Raw genomic sequence first — 19,465 nt, forward strand, 5'->3', positions numbered from 1 at the left:
AAAGATGTATAATTCAAAAAGGATACTTTACTTTGTTGATTATGGTTTCTATTCCTACATCATTTTCACCACATGCAGTACCATATATTTACAATGGAGGGTAGAAGGGTGAAGCTGATGTAGGAATAAATCCCATGCATTTTATAATATGGCGGGTGGTCTTTATTATTTTTTTAAATATGAGAAATTCTACAGGTCCTGGAGCACCTGTTAAGATAGACATAATGAACACCAGTATGTACCAAGACATTTAAATAACAAAACAATGCCCCCCCCCCCCCCCAATGAGCTTACAAGATTTCCATTTTCATTTAAAAATTAAACTTTTGTGTCATTTTTGTCTATGATATAAGGGTCACAGATGCAAAAAATTTACACCTTACCTTCTTTTTGTATGTATCCTGCACCCAGGTCCTGCATTTCCATGATTCAGCTGGACAATGTCACTGACATTCAGAACAAATCGGTCTACTAGTCTGCTTAATATCAGGTATGATGATTGGCAATCCTTGTTCACCTGGTGATGTTACAGATAGAACAAATACACTATTCTCCATTAGATGTATGTGATGTGGTCTGCCTCTCCAATATTTTGCAATTTAAGGAACTTATTTTCATCCCTACACACCCTCTCAATCGTACACAAAACTGCTGTTCCACCCATTACTGTTAAACTGTCACAAAGGTAGCAAATGTTTTACATGTGAGACATGACCATCTAATTACAAAAAAAGATTAGCACTATTAAAATGTTTCAGTAAAGAGCTAATATCCAAAAAAACTTGAGGCACACAATTTAAGGCCTATTAAATGATACAGATGAGACATGTAGGCTGGCAATCTCACTCTTCTGCCCTGAAATACAGCTTCAACTTGTGTGTATATATAGCCTGCCCTCTAGTGGCACTGATGATGAAAGCAAATGGTCAGTCATACTTCTTTCAAACCTTGATTAGATTTAGGGATGAGAGGTCAGTGATTAGAAATAAAATAAATTTTAAATGTTAAAGATAATTACATAAGGATCAGATTTAGTCAAAAGTCTTAGGTAAATGATGAATTTATGAAAGTGCCAGTATTAGAACTTAACTGACACTGTGATAAATCACAAAAGCTATACACCACAGTAACATCATGCATGAAGAAAAATGTGCCAGAAACGTCAATACTTATAAATATTTCCTTTATTACACCCAGGAGAAGAACATCTTATTAGACAATGTCAGTTTTCTGTGACAATAATGTGTTTTTACTACAGAGCTTATATTTAGTATCAAACATTTAAACGTAACACTTCAAAAGGTGGACCATATGAAGATTACATTAGTAACAGCTTCTCAGGAGTGTTGTTTAAAACTCAGACTCACTAAACAGATCTAAAGCACAGGACTATAATCTGGTCACTCAATTTGCAGCACAGAGTAACAGAGCAACCACAAATCATTATGCTCACAATAGCACAAATAAAATGAAAATTTTAAGTCACCAAACTGTTTGAAAACCCAAAAGAGCAAAAAAATCAAGCAATAAGTAATATTAATCTGAATTGAGTTGTACAATATTTTTAAAAATAGAAGTTGCTCAACTTCCAGGAAAATAATATTATGGAAAATGAGAAAAAGCTGACAAAATAGTCACAGGTCCAAATCTGAACTGCCAAGGCCACCGATGGGTTCTGTTAAGGATTAATCTTGTATTAATCAGATACCATATCATTCTAACTAGGGCGGTTAGTCTATTATCAAATAAAATGTTCTGGTTTCTGACAGTATGCTCAGATTGCACAATGTGCTAGTGCTGTTGTCTGATGTGTAGTCCATGTGTAATACACTTATATTCAATGAGCATCAGATTGGCTGATTATTTTTAAATTTTTACAACTTTTAAAAACTCAAATTGTGTAATAATATAAGCGTGATCATTAACCAAAAGACACCAAAAAGGGGCAAATAAATTTCAAATTAATATAGCAACTGTATCATTAATCAAACACTCTGCAATGTTTTGGCATTCAACACCCTGTCTGACTGTACTGTACCTATCTCCCCTGTAAGGTAATGTATGTTAGCAGCTTTACAATGTGACCAGTTCAGTGTAAAAGAATGCAAGCTATGCAATAGTGTCACCTGAGCACATCTGAGCCAAAGAATCCCATATCTGATTATACATATCACATTACCACTGGAGTTGAGCAGAAAAACACGCTTTTCCAGTCTGGGTGTCCAGTGACTCACTTGCTGAGATGAGGCCAGGGAGATCTGACACTGACTAATAGAACTCCCTTAAAACACATGTGCATATGTGTGTATATACATGTATGGCACCCAGTTTGTACTGCCATCAGGCCCTAAAAATGACACTGAAAACTGATGAAATGTTTAAATGGTGGGAAAACACCAGAAGCTTAAATTGAAATATTGAGTCAATTGGGATTCACGCTCTCTGCTCTAAAACACCCACAGGGTGGAAGTAGCCTCCATTTGGGGTGTCATGTTTTTCACAAGGTCCCCACAGTGCGTGTCCTTTTTCACACACAGACAGATCTGGCCAGCTTTTCACTTTTCACAAGTGTGTTTGTCTGCATCACAGTTATCGACCGCCTTTTGAAGTCACTAGGCATGCTGACTTAGCTTTACAACTACGCTACATATAGCATTAGCATTATACATTGGAGCAAATTCTATTAAAAAGGCCATTATGCATCCAAAGTGCTCATAGAAAAGGTTCCTGTTTGATGATAGTGTAGAAGCAGCTTAATTTTCTAAATAGGTACATTGAGACCCACAGTAGGTTTTTCCTTCTCATTGTACCTCACATGTTCCTAAAGTTCTGTGAATAAAATTGTTCTGAAGAAAAGCTCATCTTAATTCATTAAAAACCTCCCCTGCAATCAGAAAGATGCCTTTTTGTGTTCAAATGAGGTAAGGTAACATAGATATCTGTTAGAATAAGTGAGGGAATATTTACTGCAAGAGTTTGCAGCCTAAACTGAGTTGAGAGATTGGCTGGAGGATTAAGTCTTCTTCTTCAGTTCCTCAAAGCGCCGAGACAAGTCATCAAAATCAATGTCATCAGAGGGTGCAGTATTTCCACCAAAGGAGGAAGCGGGAAGTGTGTCGGGAACTGAGGGAAGCTCAGGGAGGGCAGTGTTGTCATATATCTGGGAGGAGGGACCAGGTCCTGTGGAGACACACGATATGTTTTAACGGGTTACTCTGCACAGGGTACAGCATGTGCTTGACATCCACAGTTAAATGTCAGTGCTTAAACATAACTCAGAATGGAAATTCCTTCTAACCTCATCAAAAATATGTAATGCATGATATAGAGATGATGAACTTACCAGATTCCTGGGAGTGAACAGAGGGCTCGTCAAACTGAAAAGGCAGAAATATGTTAAAGCTTGTCACATTTGTCAAGTCAACTGCACTGTCTGTCAAGGCAAGTCAATTTTCATGTTGTACATTTTGTACATTTTACTCTCCAAATATCCAGATATGTAACACAATCCAGTCAAAGGTCAGGTAATTCATATATTACTACTGGCCAGCCCTCAGGTCACCAGCAGAAATATATCAGTTAGTATTACCATTGCTGCATGATTAGATTAACGAAAAGCAAAGAAACTTATCCTCAAAAGCATAGCTTATGGGGGAAAAAAACTAATCTGACAAATAATAAAATAACATACTGTAAATGAAACCATGACAAACCCAGGAGAGTACAATGGTTAGTAGTTCACAGGTCTTATAATCCATGAACCATGTCCGATCATAAATTTGGGTCTGTTCTTGAACCAGTTAGAGAAATGTGAAAACAAACAAGCAAACAGAGGAATGATGCCAAACGTCTCGTTCCTGAAAGGTGAATGGGCTGGCTGTCCACCTGTCTGGGGGCAGGGGGGCACTTTCACTTACAGACACATATTCAGGGGGGTAGCTGGGCAGCTGGGGTGGCTGCCCTCCTCTCACTTGAGGCTGGGGGTTGTTAAAGCCATCAAAGTTGCCCACAGGGCCATTGAAGGGCTCCTGGAACAAAGAGGAGTTAGACAAGTGCCTGGAGTGTAAAAATACATTTTACAAGCAGTCACTTGACACAATCAATCAGAATTTGAGGGATTTATTGTCCTTAGTGTCTGAACCCATACATTGTGGTCCTGTGGAGAAGAAAGGCATTCTTACTGATCCTTTGGCAGGTGGATAGCTGAAGGCAGAGGGTGTGGGCATGGGCATTGGCATAGCTGCAGATGGTGCCGTGAACCCTCCACCACCCCCACTTCCACCGCCTGGCTTCCTGCTGTCACTGTCCACGTCTATGAGGTCAGCCTCCTCACCTGGGCACACCTCAGGCTGTGGTAAAAGCAGAACGTTACAGGAAAAAAAAACATAGACATCAGAAAGGTAACACGTGCAGCACGTCTACAGAAACGGAGGCAGTCTGCCCTTCTCACCCTGACCATGGCGTCTGGCTCGTACGGCACATTGTAGTTCTTGGCAATCTCAATGAGGTAGCGCTCCACCAGGATCTTGGGAGGGGCCTCTACGCTCAGCTTGTGCATCAGCTTCAAGAGAAAGTGGAGACAGTCACAGAGGTACTTTGTGCAAAGTACACAGTCTTTAAGATCAAACCGCTTCAGTTTTACAACTAACTGCAAAGTACAACACAAATTCTCAAAACCTACCCTGTCATTGACAGTTCCAATCTGGTTTGTCCTACATAGCTTGCCATACTCCTTACTATATTTGGCACACAGCTGGTCAGACACCTGGTTAAAGAGCAAACTGTCAGTCCCAGTTGACACAACGCAACTGCGTTCCTAAACATAACATCAGCATCCAGACAACCAATAATTTGCAGAATTGTTTTTTCTTTCTGAGATTTACAAATTATGCAAATATGGAGAATATTTATCCGTTATGTAATATATAGCACAATAGCCTACTCACAATTTTCAGCTCAGAGACTTCAGACTGCAGGCGAGGGGCAGCCCAGATTAGAGTGGACACTGCTTCCTGTAGACCAGGGTCGAGCTCTCTGAGGATGAAATGAGAAATCAAGCTGGTCTAAATAATGCTAGGAAAGAATGAGTGGGGCCTCATTGTATTGCATCCAGTTAAAATGCTAGTCCATAATCCAGTGATGTGCCCCATGGCTCAGTACTGAGTCCTGAACAGATCAGTCAGGCTGGCAGGGATGTCCACAGGGTAATGCACAGGTGTCTCTGGTTACAGTTGGCTGAGTTTTCCCTGCCTCATCTTGCAAAAGTGACTCCTCAGCACTGGTGGAATGGGAGTCTGAATTCTGCCATTTCTAACTGTGCATGAACTGTACTCCTTAGGCATAATGACTGCATGGTTCAGAGGGTGGACCCCTGTGAGTTAAGAAGCTGGGGCTAGCAACATACTTCAGAGAACATACTTGATCATATGTACATTCCCAAACTGAGACGGGTAACCGTAGCAAAATGACAGGTCTAGAAATATGACACGTACATTGAATGTAAATTGGAATTATGTTAGGTTCACTAGTTCATTAAAGGTACAAGTGAGAATTTATTGTAACTTCAGACGTCACACACTCACTTCATTGATTGGATGAGGCCAAAGCGAGCAAGCAGCAGGTCACAGTAGAGTTCCAGAATCTCCATGGCCTCCACCAGGTAGTCCTCCCTGATTATGTGCTCCACACGGATTCGAGCTCGCTCATCCTTACCTGCTGACAGGTAATCCGCAATTTCTTTCCGTGCTTTCTGAGCGAGCTCAGCTGCGAGAAAACACAAGCGTTTGTAAAAACTCAGATTGACAGCATTGTTAGATCTTCGGCAATGTACTGCTCACAACCGTCAAAGCGTGTTGAAGACCTGATTTTATAGCTGAAGCCATACAATTGTTCACAATATTGCACTGGTTCTTCATTGCCATTATTTTTAAATAAATGCACAAGAAAAAACTCAAAAACAATGCTCAAACTGTAGCTTTGAAAAGATCCTCACTTTTCTTCTTTTCAAGGAGTTTAAGGCGGTTGATGACCAGCCGAAGATTGACTCGAAGTCTCTCTGCTTTGAATCCAACGCCGAGCATAATGGAAAGCTCACTGTGGAAAAGACACTGCCTTCATTCAACAGGTACAAACCTAATGCAAAAAATGACAGTCAGACCTACAAATAAAATAAGAAGATTTTACAGTTATCTGTTAAACTTTCAAATAATTAAGACAATGTCAGCTAGCTAAAATGTAGGTAGCCTGCTTAATTGCCGGCTACCTACATTCTTTTTTTCATGGTACCACACACACACACACAATGAATGATAACACAATTACAATAACAAACACGTTATCAAAGAAATGTAAATTTAATTAATTTTTTCTTCGAATAGTTTTTGATTTAACGTTAGGTTTTCAACAAGCCAGGTACATAGGGCAACTAGATACCTAGCTATCTAACGGCTACTTGGCTAATTAGCCTAAGCTAGCTGACAAGCTATCAACTATCTGGTAACGTTAAACTAAATACTGTATGCTAGCTTGCTAATACAGCACATGTTTCATAAGAACGACAAAACACGGAGCACATTCACTAACTGGCCTTAGAAACAAATGAAACCTTTGTCCATTAGGACTAGCTACATTGTCTAATAACAATGCGTCTGCTCAAGCAGGAAGTGATTTTCTAAACTCAAAAATCGTAAACATCTTCCCAGCAGCAAAGCTAAATTGGCTAGTGAGTTACTTGGCAATCGTTAGCTTTCTACAAAAGCTTATTTCTTCAGACAAACCATGAAAAAGCAGTTCTCATTAACTAACGCTAGATGACCATTAGGTTAATATAGAAAAAAACACCGATGCATTACATTACCTGCTTCGCTGTTAAAATATTCTTCCGCAAATGCAGTTATGACGCCCAATGCAATACGACAAGGCAAGGATCAATTCTGCGCTATGCGCCGACTAGTGTGTGTGGTTGAGAGTAAAAGGGAGCCGCGATCCAGTTAGTCCACAGTAGCCTATATTAATTATTTGGCACGCGGTTATCCGCGGTGTCCTACAGGGCCATGTCATAATGGCTAAAACGACAACCCTGTCGTTTTTAAGCATGGTACGCGCTATATATCATATTCTCCTTGGTTTTTCGTTATATATAATCTGAGATTTGTATGCTTATTTTTCAAATAAAGGAAAATGTACTTTTGGTTTCTACATTAACGAGGGAAAGCCCAAGCATGTGTGGTATATTTGTGACATAATGGCACCTTAATTATTTTTATTGACTTAACCTAGTTTGGCAACACAAGTCTGGCTGTTATACGAATTGAATAAGAATGGATTTCATTTTGCATTTGGAATTTCCCGTAAAAAAAAAATGTTATTTTTACTGAAGCTGCACAAGTGTAGCGCAGAATTGATCCGCGTTTATGACCTTATTCAGGCAGCTTGGAATTCCCCACATTGCCACTGAGGTGAATGCAATCAGAATCGTCAGTTGAAGGGGTGCTGTTACATTTATTTGCATTATTTAAATTAAATTTAAATATGGTAAGATTTACACAGTCCAGTGATTATCACAGGATTATCACCCCCAATCCCCCCAAAATCCTACAGGAAGCTCAATACACTGACGTCATCCAGGGGCGCCACTAGGTTTTCACGTAATAGGCTGTGAAATGGGCACAAATTAACATCTATGTCTGATTTGTTAAAAAAGTAATCATATCAAGTCCCAAAGGACCACAAAACACTGGGTACAGCACCACAATGACATGGAGAGGTAAGTTAAAATTTATTCTGTGCATCAGTGATACAATTAGACTTGTTAGCAACCACACTAGCATTAGCCAGCCAAAGAAAACAAGTGATGATCTATTTCGAAGCTGCAAACTAGCAAATGACTAAGCTTACATCGATGTTCCTCGATGCATTTTCCCCTGGCTGTTAACGTTGTTTAATATGTGGTCTATGATGTATAAAAATAAATACATTTTTATAATGGTTTAAACCACATAAAGTACTTTCTTTACATTTTAAAGCTACATTGCTAACCACCTACCCACAGCCTACATTAGTTCATGAGAATTTAATCAGTGAGCTGCAAACCACGTAGCGTTAATGTTAGTGGTGCAGTAAATGTTGGCCAGCAAGAGCTAAATTAAGCGTTTTTCGTCAAATCTGGATTCGTTTCAGTTAACTAGTGTTGCCTCACTGTTCAATATAAAGCGTGTTGTTGGCGTTAGTAGTTAATTTACTTGGAACTGTATAAAGCTGGAACATAACGCTTGTTAAAAAACATTAACCAACATAGCTAGCGAACTGATGCTGCGATGTTGGTAATTGCTAACATTATCAAGCGGTTCATAAAGTAGGTTATCCCAAGAAAGAGAACCAGTTCAGCTTGCCTCTTTGGATAGACTCTGTTATATGTAAAGACGGTTTCTCCAAACGCGTAACATGTCATTTTACTAGCTAAATTAAAACTCAGGTGCACTACAAAGTTTGCCCATCTCGTTGGCCTGCTTTACCTTTCTTTTTGGCAAGGTATATACAGTGATTTCCACAATTACACACCCTTAATAAACACGAACAAAGTTAGGATAAAATAAATTAGCTATACTGTATGCTCAAATTGGAAAAATGATATACTTTTACGCTAATATTGTCGGTCAGAGAAGATGTTTGACAAGTAGGCCTAGTAGGACACACTGGTTTCCTCTATCAGTGTGGTTTTTAAATGAAGTAAAAAGTATGGGGAAAGACAAAGAATAGAATTGGAAATCCTTTGCAGTGTATTATAATATTACTGTTAGGAATTCTGTTGTTATTTTGTTATATTCTGTTATTGTAATATTACCTTTAATATTGTCTATTATATATATGAGTGTCACGGTGTCTCTCTCTCCAGGTGTGGCGGTTGACATCAGCAGGAACTTTCCAGAGCTAGTTCCAGTGGCACAGTCTCCATCCTCCCAGCTGGCAAACTTTGCCCTCTGCACACTGCAGTGAGACGGAACCCCCACTCCCCCCCACAAACACCGTCCGGGACTACCATGAAGCCCACGCATGAGCGCAACCAGGAGTGCCTGCCACCCAAAAAGCGGGACCTTCCAGTCAGCAGCACCAGCAGTGGCACGGGGGGAGGAGGGGGTGCGGGTGCGAGTGGAGGGGATGAAGGCACTCCCACTCACAGTTCGATCGCTACCTGTAGTGAAAGCCAGGGGGGAGGCACAACTCCTGGGGAGTGGATGCGGGTCCAGTCCAGCCTGCAGTACAGTGCAGAAAATGCTGATGGCATCAGTGTTCCCGTTGACCAGTACAGCATGCTCTATAAAGTAGCCCTCCCCTCAGTCACCTACTCCCCTACCAACCTTCACCCGGTGTTAAGCCACATCTCTCCTGCCTACACTGTCCCCTCCCCACTCCTGCAGCATCCTGGGATCCCCTATTCCCCTCTTGGATACGCCCAGATCCCCCACTCATCCCTGCAGTTTGTGAGTTCCCCTTATGCGGTTCCTTATGCTGTTCCACCCGGCTTTGTCCCCAGCTCCCTGATCTCCCAGCAGTCTGCCATCCCACAGGGCCCCCATGTCTCCCACCTGGTTCCCTACCCCTCGGTCATTCAGGAGGGCGTGGTCTCCCCTGCCTCTCAGCCTCCGACCTCGGCCCACGCCTTCGCCAAAGTGGCCGCGGCCGGCAGCGTTCCGCTGGTGCTGGCCCCGGAGCAGGCCGCAGCCCAGCAGCACCTGGGCCCTGGGGGTGGGCTGGCTGCTGGCGAGGTCAGCCCCAGGGGTGTAACGGCCTTCTACCACCACCCCGGCTCCAGAGCTGTCTCGGTATCCACGGCAACCGCCTACAGAGAGGCACGCGGCACCCAGGAAGTCAACGGCGGAGAGGAGGGAAGGGGAGGGAGGGAGCTGCTGCAGGACTCCGTGTACTCCCCCAGGGGTGTGCGGCCAGCACATGCTGCGCCCGGCTCCAGTGCAGCAGACAGCCCGCAGGACAGGCCCCTCGGGGCCCGCAGATACGAGGAAAGGGGCTCGCCAGGCCGCCGCAGCACTCCGGACACGGACCTGGAGGTGAGTGACAGTGTCCACGGCGAATCAGAGACCATCACTCGCTTAGTTACTGAAAGGCACAGTTCTCTTCCTGATTTAATTTCCTGTTTTTGTCATGTTTTAGTAGTGCACAGTCAATTAAAAACATGTGTAGATTGCTGAATGCAGGATTGTATGTCTGCACAATGTTTATGTGGCATTTAAAAATCTGTTTTCAAGCTGCCACTGTCACAAATGAGGTTTCACAATCTCTACTGTAGTAGCCATAAGTACGCAAACAAAGGCTGTTCCTCTGCTTAAATGTATCGAGAGCCTTTGTTCAAGCAGACTTGTATCAGGGTTTGGATCTCCTGAGTTGATGGTAATGGTTTTGCTTTTCCTGGTGAGCAGTCTAGTGGAATTCGTTTTTTTTTTATTGCTTCCTAAAATGACAGATGTGGGTGTAGAATATTCTCGCAAGCAGAGTGAAAGACTTCCTTTGGCTCTGCCCATGGAGTTACACGGCCAGGTTCATCTCCGTGCTCCATTCCACTTCCTTCCTCATTGACCGGGGTGTGTGTTGTGTGTTGATGGTTGGGCAATCCAGACACTGCTGGGAAGGAACGGAGATTGCTGTCTGACTTGTGGTCCACCCAAAGCTGAGCGGAAACCAGAGTGTGGTTAAGGGGACCGGGGGACCGTCTAGAGTGGGCGCTTTGCAGAAGTCTATTTGTGTCTCTCACTGAGTATGAGAAAAATTGAAACAGTTATGCATTGCACTGTGAGGTTTAATCTCTTGCATTCATTTGAGTATTTGTTGGTATTTATCATTGTGCAAAAGCGTTGTGTGTGGGGAGGAACATTATAGTGTTAAACAACTTTGCGTTGCACAATCGCAAATCACATCTGCCTTGTCATTTTCCTGCATTAAATTAATTGTTGCTACATGGTTTTTCAGAGAATGGCAAAATGTAATATAGGCTGCTGTTTGATTTTCCGTTCCAGGTACTGCACTGCATGTCATTAAAAATACATAAAGCTGTGTGAATAATCAGGACGTACATCCTCTTCAACACTGTGCTTAATTACGCTGTAGCGCAACACTCATTATACAACACAGCGTTACTAAGTTGTTTCTGACTGGCTGCTAGCCAGTTAGCTTGTGAGACTGCCCACAACAATAAAGCAAAATTAGCTTTCTGGCTATGTTGTTAAATTGGGTTGTGGTCTCATATTTTAAAATCCATCCCCTCATTTCTATAAGATTGACTGGATGCTACGTGCCCCATGGTGGAAGAGACAGTCCCATAGACTGTTAACACTGGTGGACAGAAATTTATTTTGAAATCAAATTGTAATTTGGCATAATAATAATTAAAAAAAAAAGTTTTACATTTGTCTCAATGCATTGTACCCTCTACTTATTTCACTCTGACTTCTGACATTGAGTAGAAAATGTCATATAAGTGTAAAGTTTCTACTTAAGAAAATGTTTATTTTATGGAATGTTACTCAGGAAATGTTGCAAGAAAGGGCACAGTTGGCTAACTGACCACTTCCTATCTTCATCCTCAAGGTTCAGCAAGTGGTTGGACGTCTAACTTCTCCTAACCAAGGTATGAGTGGGGGCCATAAAGAGGAACCACTGGGCCCCCTGAACTTGTCCCAGAGTTCCCAGAGGAGTTGGCAGGCCCTGCCAGCGGCCTGTGTGGAGAACATGGTGGGTCTAGGCAAGCCTTTGTATGAGGCACACCCAGCAGGAGCCGGTGACCCAAGAGTAGCGATCCATCAGCAGCTGGCACAGCCTGCCCGCCATGCCGTGATGCTGGCCAATGGGCAGCCAGTTCTCGTCCCCCTGGACTACAAGCAGCAGCAGCATTACGCAAGCCTAACCAATGATGTGGTCACCACTGCAGCAGTCATGCCGGTGAAGCACTCAAAAGCTTTCGATTCTCCAGCCCAAATGCACCCCCCTGACAGGGCCCCAGTGGAGCTGGCACACCAGCAGCTGCAGGTGCAGCCTGGCCCTGCTGTCCCAGTCCCAGTCCCTCTTGCTCTCCCTGTTCCAGTCCAAAGCCAGGCTCCTCCGTCCCTCACCCAGAATCCCTCGCACTTCATGAAGGGAGCCATCATTCAGCTGGCCACTGGGGAGCTGAAGCGGGTGGAGGACTTGCAGACCCAGGACTTTGTGAGGAGCGCAGAGGTGAGCGGCGGCCTGAAGATCGACTCCAGCATGGTGGTGGACATCCGTAAAAGCCAGCAGAAGCCGGGCCTCATGACCCTGCACTTCACTGTCGGGGAGCAGCAGAACAAGGTGACCATTGACGTTCCCCCCGAGCACCCTTTTTTTGTCTTTGGACAGGGCTGGTCCTCATGCAGTCCCGAAGGCACAGCCAAGTTATACGGGCTGGCCTGTCACCACTTGCAAGTTGGGGATGTCTGTGTGTCTATTGCTTTACAACAACCACAACGGCAGGAGAAACCACTGCTTCAACAGCAGCAGCAATCATCCAGGACACCCACCAAAGTCAGTTCTACCACCAGTGTGATCACCCAGTCCATGGGGCCACCCGCTCCCCAACATTTAAGGCCACCAGCACAGTGTAGAGCAGAGAGCAGCCACCGCGAGAGGGAACGCGGGGAGGAGGAGGAGGAACCCATGCAGGTAAGGGGCGGGGGTCATGGGGACACACCCTCCCGCCCAGACAGGACTTCAGCAGAGCACACCAGAAGCCTGAGCAGCAACTATTTGCACACGGAAGGCAGCCCCCGAACAGTGGCTGCGATGAGGGGGCTGTCGTCATCGATAATCGGAGCTCAGAGGCACTGGTCAGTCCCTAGCTTCCAAAGATATGGGACCATGGATGAGGAAGAGGCCCATCTTTCTTCATCAGGCTCCTCACGACCCTCCTTCATCCCTCAGGAGGTCAAGTTGTCCATCGAGGGGCGCTCTAATGCGGGAAAGTAGCAACAGCAGTAGCAACCGCAGGAGGAGGCTGTCTGAAGAGTGAATGCGTTAAATGAGCAGAAAATGACAGGCAAAAACGGTAGCTTCAGAATATTTGGGATTTTGCACACTCATGAAGGTTAGAATCTCTCTCTATGAATATGTCATGATAACAGTTCAGAATCTTCTGTGGTCAGGCCGGCCTGGGCTGGAGTTCAGTTGACTACACAAGGTGTTATCATGACGAGAAAATAACACGCAAGGTAACCAAAGTTTGGTTCTTTGGTAACAGTTTTGGTTATGAGTTGTTCACAAGAGCCCTGAAAAATGTAAGCATGGGCCCCTGCTTGACCTCTGCTTAATGGAAAGTTGAGGACCATTAGCAGTGGTTACAGTATTAACCAAAGCCTCCACAATCTGTGTGCTGTCCAGTGGATGGGTTCCAGTCAGATCTGAGGTAATTATGGCGTTGAAGAGAATCTCCTCACCTTTGACCAAAATCACACACACAAACCCAAGACTGAACAGAATGTGTGGCTGCACTGGGGTGAAGATAGAGTAGTCTGTCAGACACTGATTCTGGTGAAGTGATAAAATCACTGCACCTCTTGTGCTATAAACTATGTGGGGGAATTCTCCAGAAAAACCTTATTTTTTAATCTTGCAAATCATTGGTCATTGTGTTAGATATTGATTCCATATTTTTTTCCACATTTTCTTTCCTTTAAATAATTTTCCTTTGCCAAAAGGCTCTTGGTATGTAATGGTTTTTGGGCACATCTCTCAGATTAGATGTTATGCTGCTGCTTATTGCACTTGCTTCTTCTGTGCTACTCCTCAAAGTGTGACTCTGCTAAAGTAGTTCCCTGATTGGCATGGGGCACACATGGTTTCAATTGTGGTGAATCAGTACCAACAGACTTATGCCCTCCCCTAACACCAGTGTTTACAGTCTGTGTATGATGTGCCTCATCTTTCTGTTTTTTTCTTTACTGTTCCTGCATTCCATTAACACATCGGTTGTTACCCTTTATATAGAACTCACTGCAGTATGTTCACAAATCACAATGTACCCACCAAGAGTGAGTGGAGGCAGGGCCTTCAATACCTCATTTCTCAGCTTAGCTGCTGACTGTTTACCATCACGAAAATAATCCTTACCAAGGTAACTTCAGTAGGACTAACCTAAACCCAAAGGTGGAACACAGAGCTTTTTTTTTGGCAAATTTGCCACTTGCCCTACAAATTCTTTGCTTTGAGTTGGTCTTTTTGAAGTTAGTCGGGTGAGGATTCTTTTGTGCGTTTGTCCTGGCTGTTGGACACTAGTCTGTTCTTCTTCACAGTAGCTGGCCTAAATGTGTCTGGCACTGTTTTTGGGTTGTTTGCTCTTGTTACATCTTTGTCATGTGTGCAGGATTAGGCCTCCACTGAAGTCATCCATCTCTTCAAACCATCTTCAAGGATCTGGGGCTAGTGGTGATTATCTGCGTGCTGGGTTTGGAATTATGTCCTTAAGATCCAAGTACCATTTGGAAACACTGACTGTAGTGTCATGACTCGTATGTGGTTGGAAACTTTGTGGAGAAGAACACCACTGATAAATCTTCATTTCCTGGATGCTTAATTATGATTATCATAGCAATAGTTACTCTTGGGAACAAGGCTTGGTAAGGTTTACTCAACTTTGATGTTTTTGGTAATGTTCAGATATGGACAGCAACTGCAGTACTGGTCAATAAAGCTAAAGCTGTGCAGTCTTTGCCCAGCCTTGTTTTTTTTTTAATTTTTTTTTATTTTTAAGAGATGCAGTTTTTTAAACTGGTCTTTTAATCAGAATATGCAGCTGACACTTTCCCTTTGAAGTGTTGGGTTGAGTTTTAGGAGGTTTTCCTGTTTAAAAGATAAAGGCAATCAAAGCTCTCTTATGGCATTCCAAAGATCCTTGGAATGAACTATAGTCTTACATGCAAGCATGTCTAGCAGAAACCTTAATGGCCCCTTATTAACGGTGATAATTTATTGCATTCCTTTATAGTTTGATATGTTCTGAAACAATTTTTAAAAAATCCTTTTCTGTGAGTGGTGCTAAAGCTTGTTTTGTGTTTCACACAGTAAACGTTAGCTGGCACACACTTTTTTGACTGATTTAGCATGAGAATCTTTTTTTTAAGAAACTGATGTCTGTTGCACACTGTTTACGGTTAAAAAATGAAGAAGAAAGGCTGTATGTGCTGTTTTCTAATGCAGATCTTTCCTTTATGGTTACTGTAAGACAATTAAGAACAAGTGCAATTAGGTTCAGAATTGATGTTCCTGCACATTCCCAACAATATTTGTATGAATCTGCATATTCCAATTTCCTCTTTACTTTTTATTTTTTACCTTCTCTGTCCTTTGAAGCGTTGTCTCTGTCTGGCTCATCTGCCTGTAGTTACTGTCCTCAGTCACTTTCCAAATTACAAACGATAAACACCAGCATCGGTCTGGTGCGTTCAGTGTCAAATAAGACCTCTAATAGCAAAGAAAAAAGTCAGCATTATTTATCATGGTTTTTCATCAAATTCTTGAAGTGTGGTAATGTGGAAATGCTAAATGTTTCTGCAGTTGTTATATATGTGTCAAATGTGTGCGGTGTAAACAAACTGGTTTACAATTAGGCTATATAAGATTGGATTCCAGTCATCACTCAGACAAACCCAGGCCTGTTGCACTGCTAGCCATGGGATATATGTTTTCTGGCGAGTTTGTCAGTTACAAACCTGAAGTTTGTAATTCGTAAGTTGCTGACCTGAAAGTGGTCATTGGTTATTCATGTTTTCATTTTGATGAACCATTCTTGGCATATAAACATAATCACTGTAGACGCTAGTTCATACAGGGTTATTAGTACAGGCTGGCCACAGTTTAAATGGCAGTTTAAATCTGTTGGTGGCTTGTACTTTTGACAAGGTGGTACTCAAATAATTTAAGATGTCCTACTTTAAAACAAGAGTTATGCTAATGTTTTCCTCATACAATACAGTATCTGCTTAAAGTTTTGGTGTATGCTATGCAGTGTGAGACCTAAAGTATCCCACTGTACTTTGTCCATCCAGACTAACTGATAAAATTGATTTTTGTATACAAAGTTATGCGATGCAATCATTGTGCACCAACTAAATCCTATTTATTTCATTCCTAGGCACCTCTGTCGTGGGCCTTTTGGGGTACTGGTTCTTTAAATCCATTACAGATTTAGCACAAGCTTTCTTTAATGTTCTGTTACCTCATCACATAATCAACTTGCTCTTACTGCCTGTCTCAGATATAACGTTCACAATATCTTTCCTCTTGCCATATTCAGACACAATGCTGCGGCAGTTTAAAGAAGTGCATTGCCTGCTTGTAATTTAAAAGGCTTTTTAACATCAAAGTTGATGTGAGCTGCCCTCTCCCCTTCAAACTGAAGTTTATTTTTCTGGCCTCTTTTGCTTCCCAAGATGCTTATCTTGAACAGTCCAAGTACTCAGGTCGGTATTGTTCCTTTGCATGCGTGGAAAATGAATGCACATTGAGGAGAGTAGGAATTAACAGTTTTTGGTCTTGCACCTCCAAATCATATCAGCCTTCAAATGGCTCTCAGAATTAGTGCTGTCTCTTTTTTTTTAGCTCTTTAGTATTTCCATCCACTTAGCCCCTTAGTGCTAACTGGTATATGTCTGCTGCGGTCTACTCTCTGCTCTGATTGGTGACTGCACTTGGTTGAAGCTGAATGAATTGAATTTTCCAGATTATTTGCGGAAAAATGAAACCAGCTTTTAGTCGATTGCAAGGGCTGCCAAAATGATCTTGGTACAGCATGTGCAGTAGAAAAAGAAGACTGATAGCCTACATTTTTGAAATGGCTAAAAGTAGCAGTGATTTTTATCGGGGATGTGTCTGCTTTCCTTCTGTAGCTGAAGTCATCGATCTTGTATGCCAAGAACCAGTAGGATTTGATGGGAACACTTACTAAGACATTCCTGACATCAGGAGGATTGATTCTAATTTTACCTTTCATAATTTAATCTTGTCCTCAAACCTCTCTATGTGAATAGCCAGTCTTAACACACTTTTTCAGATATGTTGTCCATAGTATTATTGCCCAGTATAATGTTTGATAGAATTAGTACCAGACGTTGTCTGACTAAATGTGTTTTCCTTGGGTGTTTCCTAGCATATTTCCCCCAGGAAACCTGACCTTCTTGGCCATTCAAGTGCTATACTTATTGATTCAACGGTCAAACAGGTACTTTTCCAGGAAGCAACTGAGAAGCTAGCCACAGAAACGAAATGACTACACGGTTGTTTCATTCAGCAGGTCTCTGTTGGCAGATGTGCAAGCACCATCTGGTGTGTGTCACAGGCAGCTGGTTACTGCTGGTGACGGTGAAGATCCTGCACTGTACCGGTCAGTCAAGATTCTGGGTTCAGGAGCTGTGCTATGGGTTAGGCTACATTTTGGTACCTTGCTCAAGGGTGCAACAGCAGTACCCAATCTGGGATTTGAACCTGTAACCTCAGCGACCCTCAACCATTGTCATTGCTTTAGCTGTGTGCTCTCTTCTTTAGTTTTCTTGGAGAGGTAACTGGCTGACCATGGCCTCAGGCTAATGAGTGGAATATCTAGCTCTAATACTACACGATAGCTGCAGACTGTGGGCTATTGCTACTTCTCTGCTTGTGCACAGAGCACCGTAAAGACACACAGCTTGTGCAGACCGGGCGTCTAAGGGTGATTTTGGATTCTTATTTTTCATCAAACACTTAATTTCCTTAGACTTGTAGTGATAAAACAAACTGGTGGTCATTTGTAGGGGTTTTTCCATAAGATCATGTATAGAACCATCGAAAAGACAACCAGCAGGTGAGCATGTGCATGAGCGCATGCTTAGGACGTTTCTTAAAAAAAATATTATCAAGCTTGTCAATAATGCCTTACGAACCACAACATACATGTGAATGATTGGCAGGTGTTTCTTATTTTTTTTGTTCTTCCCCCTCAACATATTACAAGAGTCCTTCATTAAGCAACGTTTCCTTTGTTTTTATATTGTATGAAAGTTTTAGCATTTTATATAGCTGGCTGATAGAGTATATGCATAAGGGAAAGTGAAGGTGTTGGCTGAGGTGCATTCGGTCTCTGCACTTTTGTTTCCACAAGATTTAATGGACAATGGTTGTGAAGTTTTGAAATGGGGGGTAAAAATGTGGCAAACTGTTCAGTCACGGAACAAATGGTATGTGTGCACACTCAAAAGTTAAAACTTAAGTTAGTTTTTGCCTACTTTTTTTTTTCATTTTTGTTTTCTGGGAAATGGTAGAGAAGGTTTTGTCCGCAGAGTGCCAGGAATGGTTTCAGACTGAGAAATAGGAAACCAGTTGAAGAAAAAGACATTTCCTGCCAATTTTTTTTGTTTTGTTGCCATTTCAGAAAAAGGTATTTACATATACCCTGTTTAATGTAAACATAATGTCCAGTCTTGCGTTTGTGTGACAAAGAGCGGACTCTTCCCAGTAGTGATGGTAAATGTGCTGCTTTGCATATTAGTAGATCTTGTGGAAACAAACAGCATTTGTTCAATTTAGAAATGGCTCAGAGGAAAGTTTGCATATAACCCAGTTGAAATGGGGTGATGGGGCAGCTAAAGTTTGGTTAACGGTGTTTGACTATATCATGAGAGTTTTAAATTAATCATTTGTAATATCAGATTAAACTTGTACTTTTGGCACTATGTGACACTGCTTTTATGTGATGTGTAATACACTGATAAGAAAGGACATCTTTAATGCATAAAAACTGCAAAATATATGCAATGATGTATATGTAATATGAATCCTCAAATATAATCCAGGTTGTGTAAACATTGTATAGCAAGTTTTAATATCTTATGGCTGTACCAATATGTATTAATTCTTATCGGAAGCCTTATAGTTGTGAACCCAAAGTGCTCCCTTTTTCTAAAGTACCGTACACCTACCTGAACTTTCAAAAGCATTAATAACTATATTTTGTTTTATTTGTACTCGTTTTGAATAAATTAGATTTGTACTGTATATTTGTACTTTTTTGTGAACTTAGAGCTGAATTGTTTTTTTGTTGCTGTTTTAACACAATGTACTTAAGGACACAAAATATTGTATTTTTACTGTTACAGCTAACTTCTTATGAAATATTGCATTTATCATGTTTAAGTAAACACAGTATAATATAATATATATATGCTTAATCTTCTGGTGATTGTAGTATTTCTCTTCTCTACCATGTGTGCATACGTGTGTGTCTGTGTGCTTGTGTGTGATGCCCGTGTGCTTTATAATATCGCCACTTGTTCTATAATTTTCTATATAATTTATAAAATAGACTAGTCTTATTCTGATGGGCAGAATATGCACTACATTAATATCAATATAAATGTTTCAAGATGCCTTTTTCCAGGGGAAACCAACGAAAGAGACGCGTTCTCACAGCACCATT

General features: G+C 41.9%; 2 protein-coding genes across 7 annotated transcripts; one reads left to right on the plus strand and one right to left on the minus strand.

Annotated features, from left to right (window-relative positions):
- Positions 1 to 1,166: 1,166 nt before the first annotated feature.
- LOC135241830 (IST1 homolog) lies at positions 1,167 to 7,023 on the minus strand. 4 transcript variants are annotated; one of them, XM_064312551.1, is made up of 10 exons: positions 6,857 to 7,023; positions 5,993 to 6,093; positions 5,583 to 5,763; positions 4,947 to 5,034; positions 4,682 to 4,765; positions 4,451 to 4,561; positions 4,182 to 4,349; positions 3,918 to 4,028; positions 3,344 to 3,377; positions 1,167 to 3,180 (listed from the first exon to the last, which is right to left on the minus strand). In XM_064312551.1, exons 2-10 carry the CDS (start codon positions 6,078 to 6,080, stop codon positions 3,014 to 3,016), a joined length of 1,032 nt encoding a protein of 343 aa, XP_064168621.1. In that variant the 5' UTR covers positions 6,081 to 6,093; positions 6,857 to 7,023; the 3' UTR covers positions 1,167 to 3,013. The 4 variants fall into 4 exon arrangements, with proteins under 4 accessions (XP_064168621.1, XP_064168620.1, XP_064168623.1 ...); XM_064312550.1 differs by lacking the exon at positions 6,857 to 7,023 and adding an exon at positions 6,777 to 6,823; XM_064312553.1 differs by lacking the exon at positions 6,857 to 7,023 and adding an exon at positions 6,731 to 6,749.
- atxn1l (ataxin 1-like) lies at positions 6,007 to 19,226 on the plus strand. Of its 3 annotated transcripts, XR_010326130.1 has the most exons (4): positions 7,314 to 7,765; positions 8,894 to 10,064; positions 11,599 to 13,426; positions 14,384 to 19,226. XR_010326130.1 is itself a non-coding variant. In XM_064312545.1 (3 exons), exons 2-3 carry the CDS (start codon positions 9,039 to 9,041, stop codon positions 12,988 to 12,990), a joined length of 2,418 nt encoding a protein of 805 aa, XP_064168615.1. In that variant the 5' UTR covers positions 6,007 to 6,124; positions 8,894 to 9,038; the 3' UTR covers positions 12,991 to 19,226. The 3 variants fall into 3 exon arrangements, 2 of the variants coding, with proteins under 2 accessions (XP_064168615.1, XP_064168614.1); XM_064312545.1 differs by lacking the exon at positions 7,314 to 7,765 and adding an exon at positions 6,007 to 6,124 and having other exon boundaries at positions 11,599 to 19,226; XM_064312544.1 differs by having other exon boundaries at positions 11,599 to 19,226.
- Positions 19,227 to 19,465: the final 239 nt, after the last annotated feature.

The sequence above is a fragment of the Anguilla rostrata genome, chromosome 16, assembly GCF_018555375.3.
Source record: "Anguilla rostrata isolate EN2019 chromosome 16, ASM1855537v3, whole genome shotgun sequence".
NCBI classification, from domain to species: domain Eukaryota; kingdom Metazoa; phylum Chordata; class Actinopteri; order Anguilliformes; family Anguillidae; genus Anguilla; species Anguilla rostrata.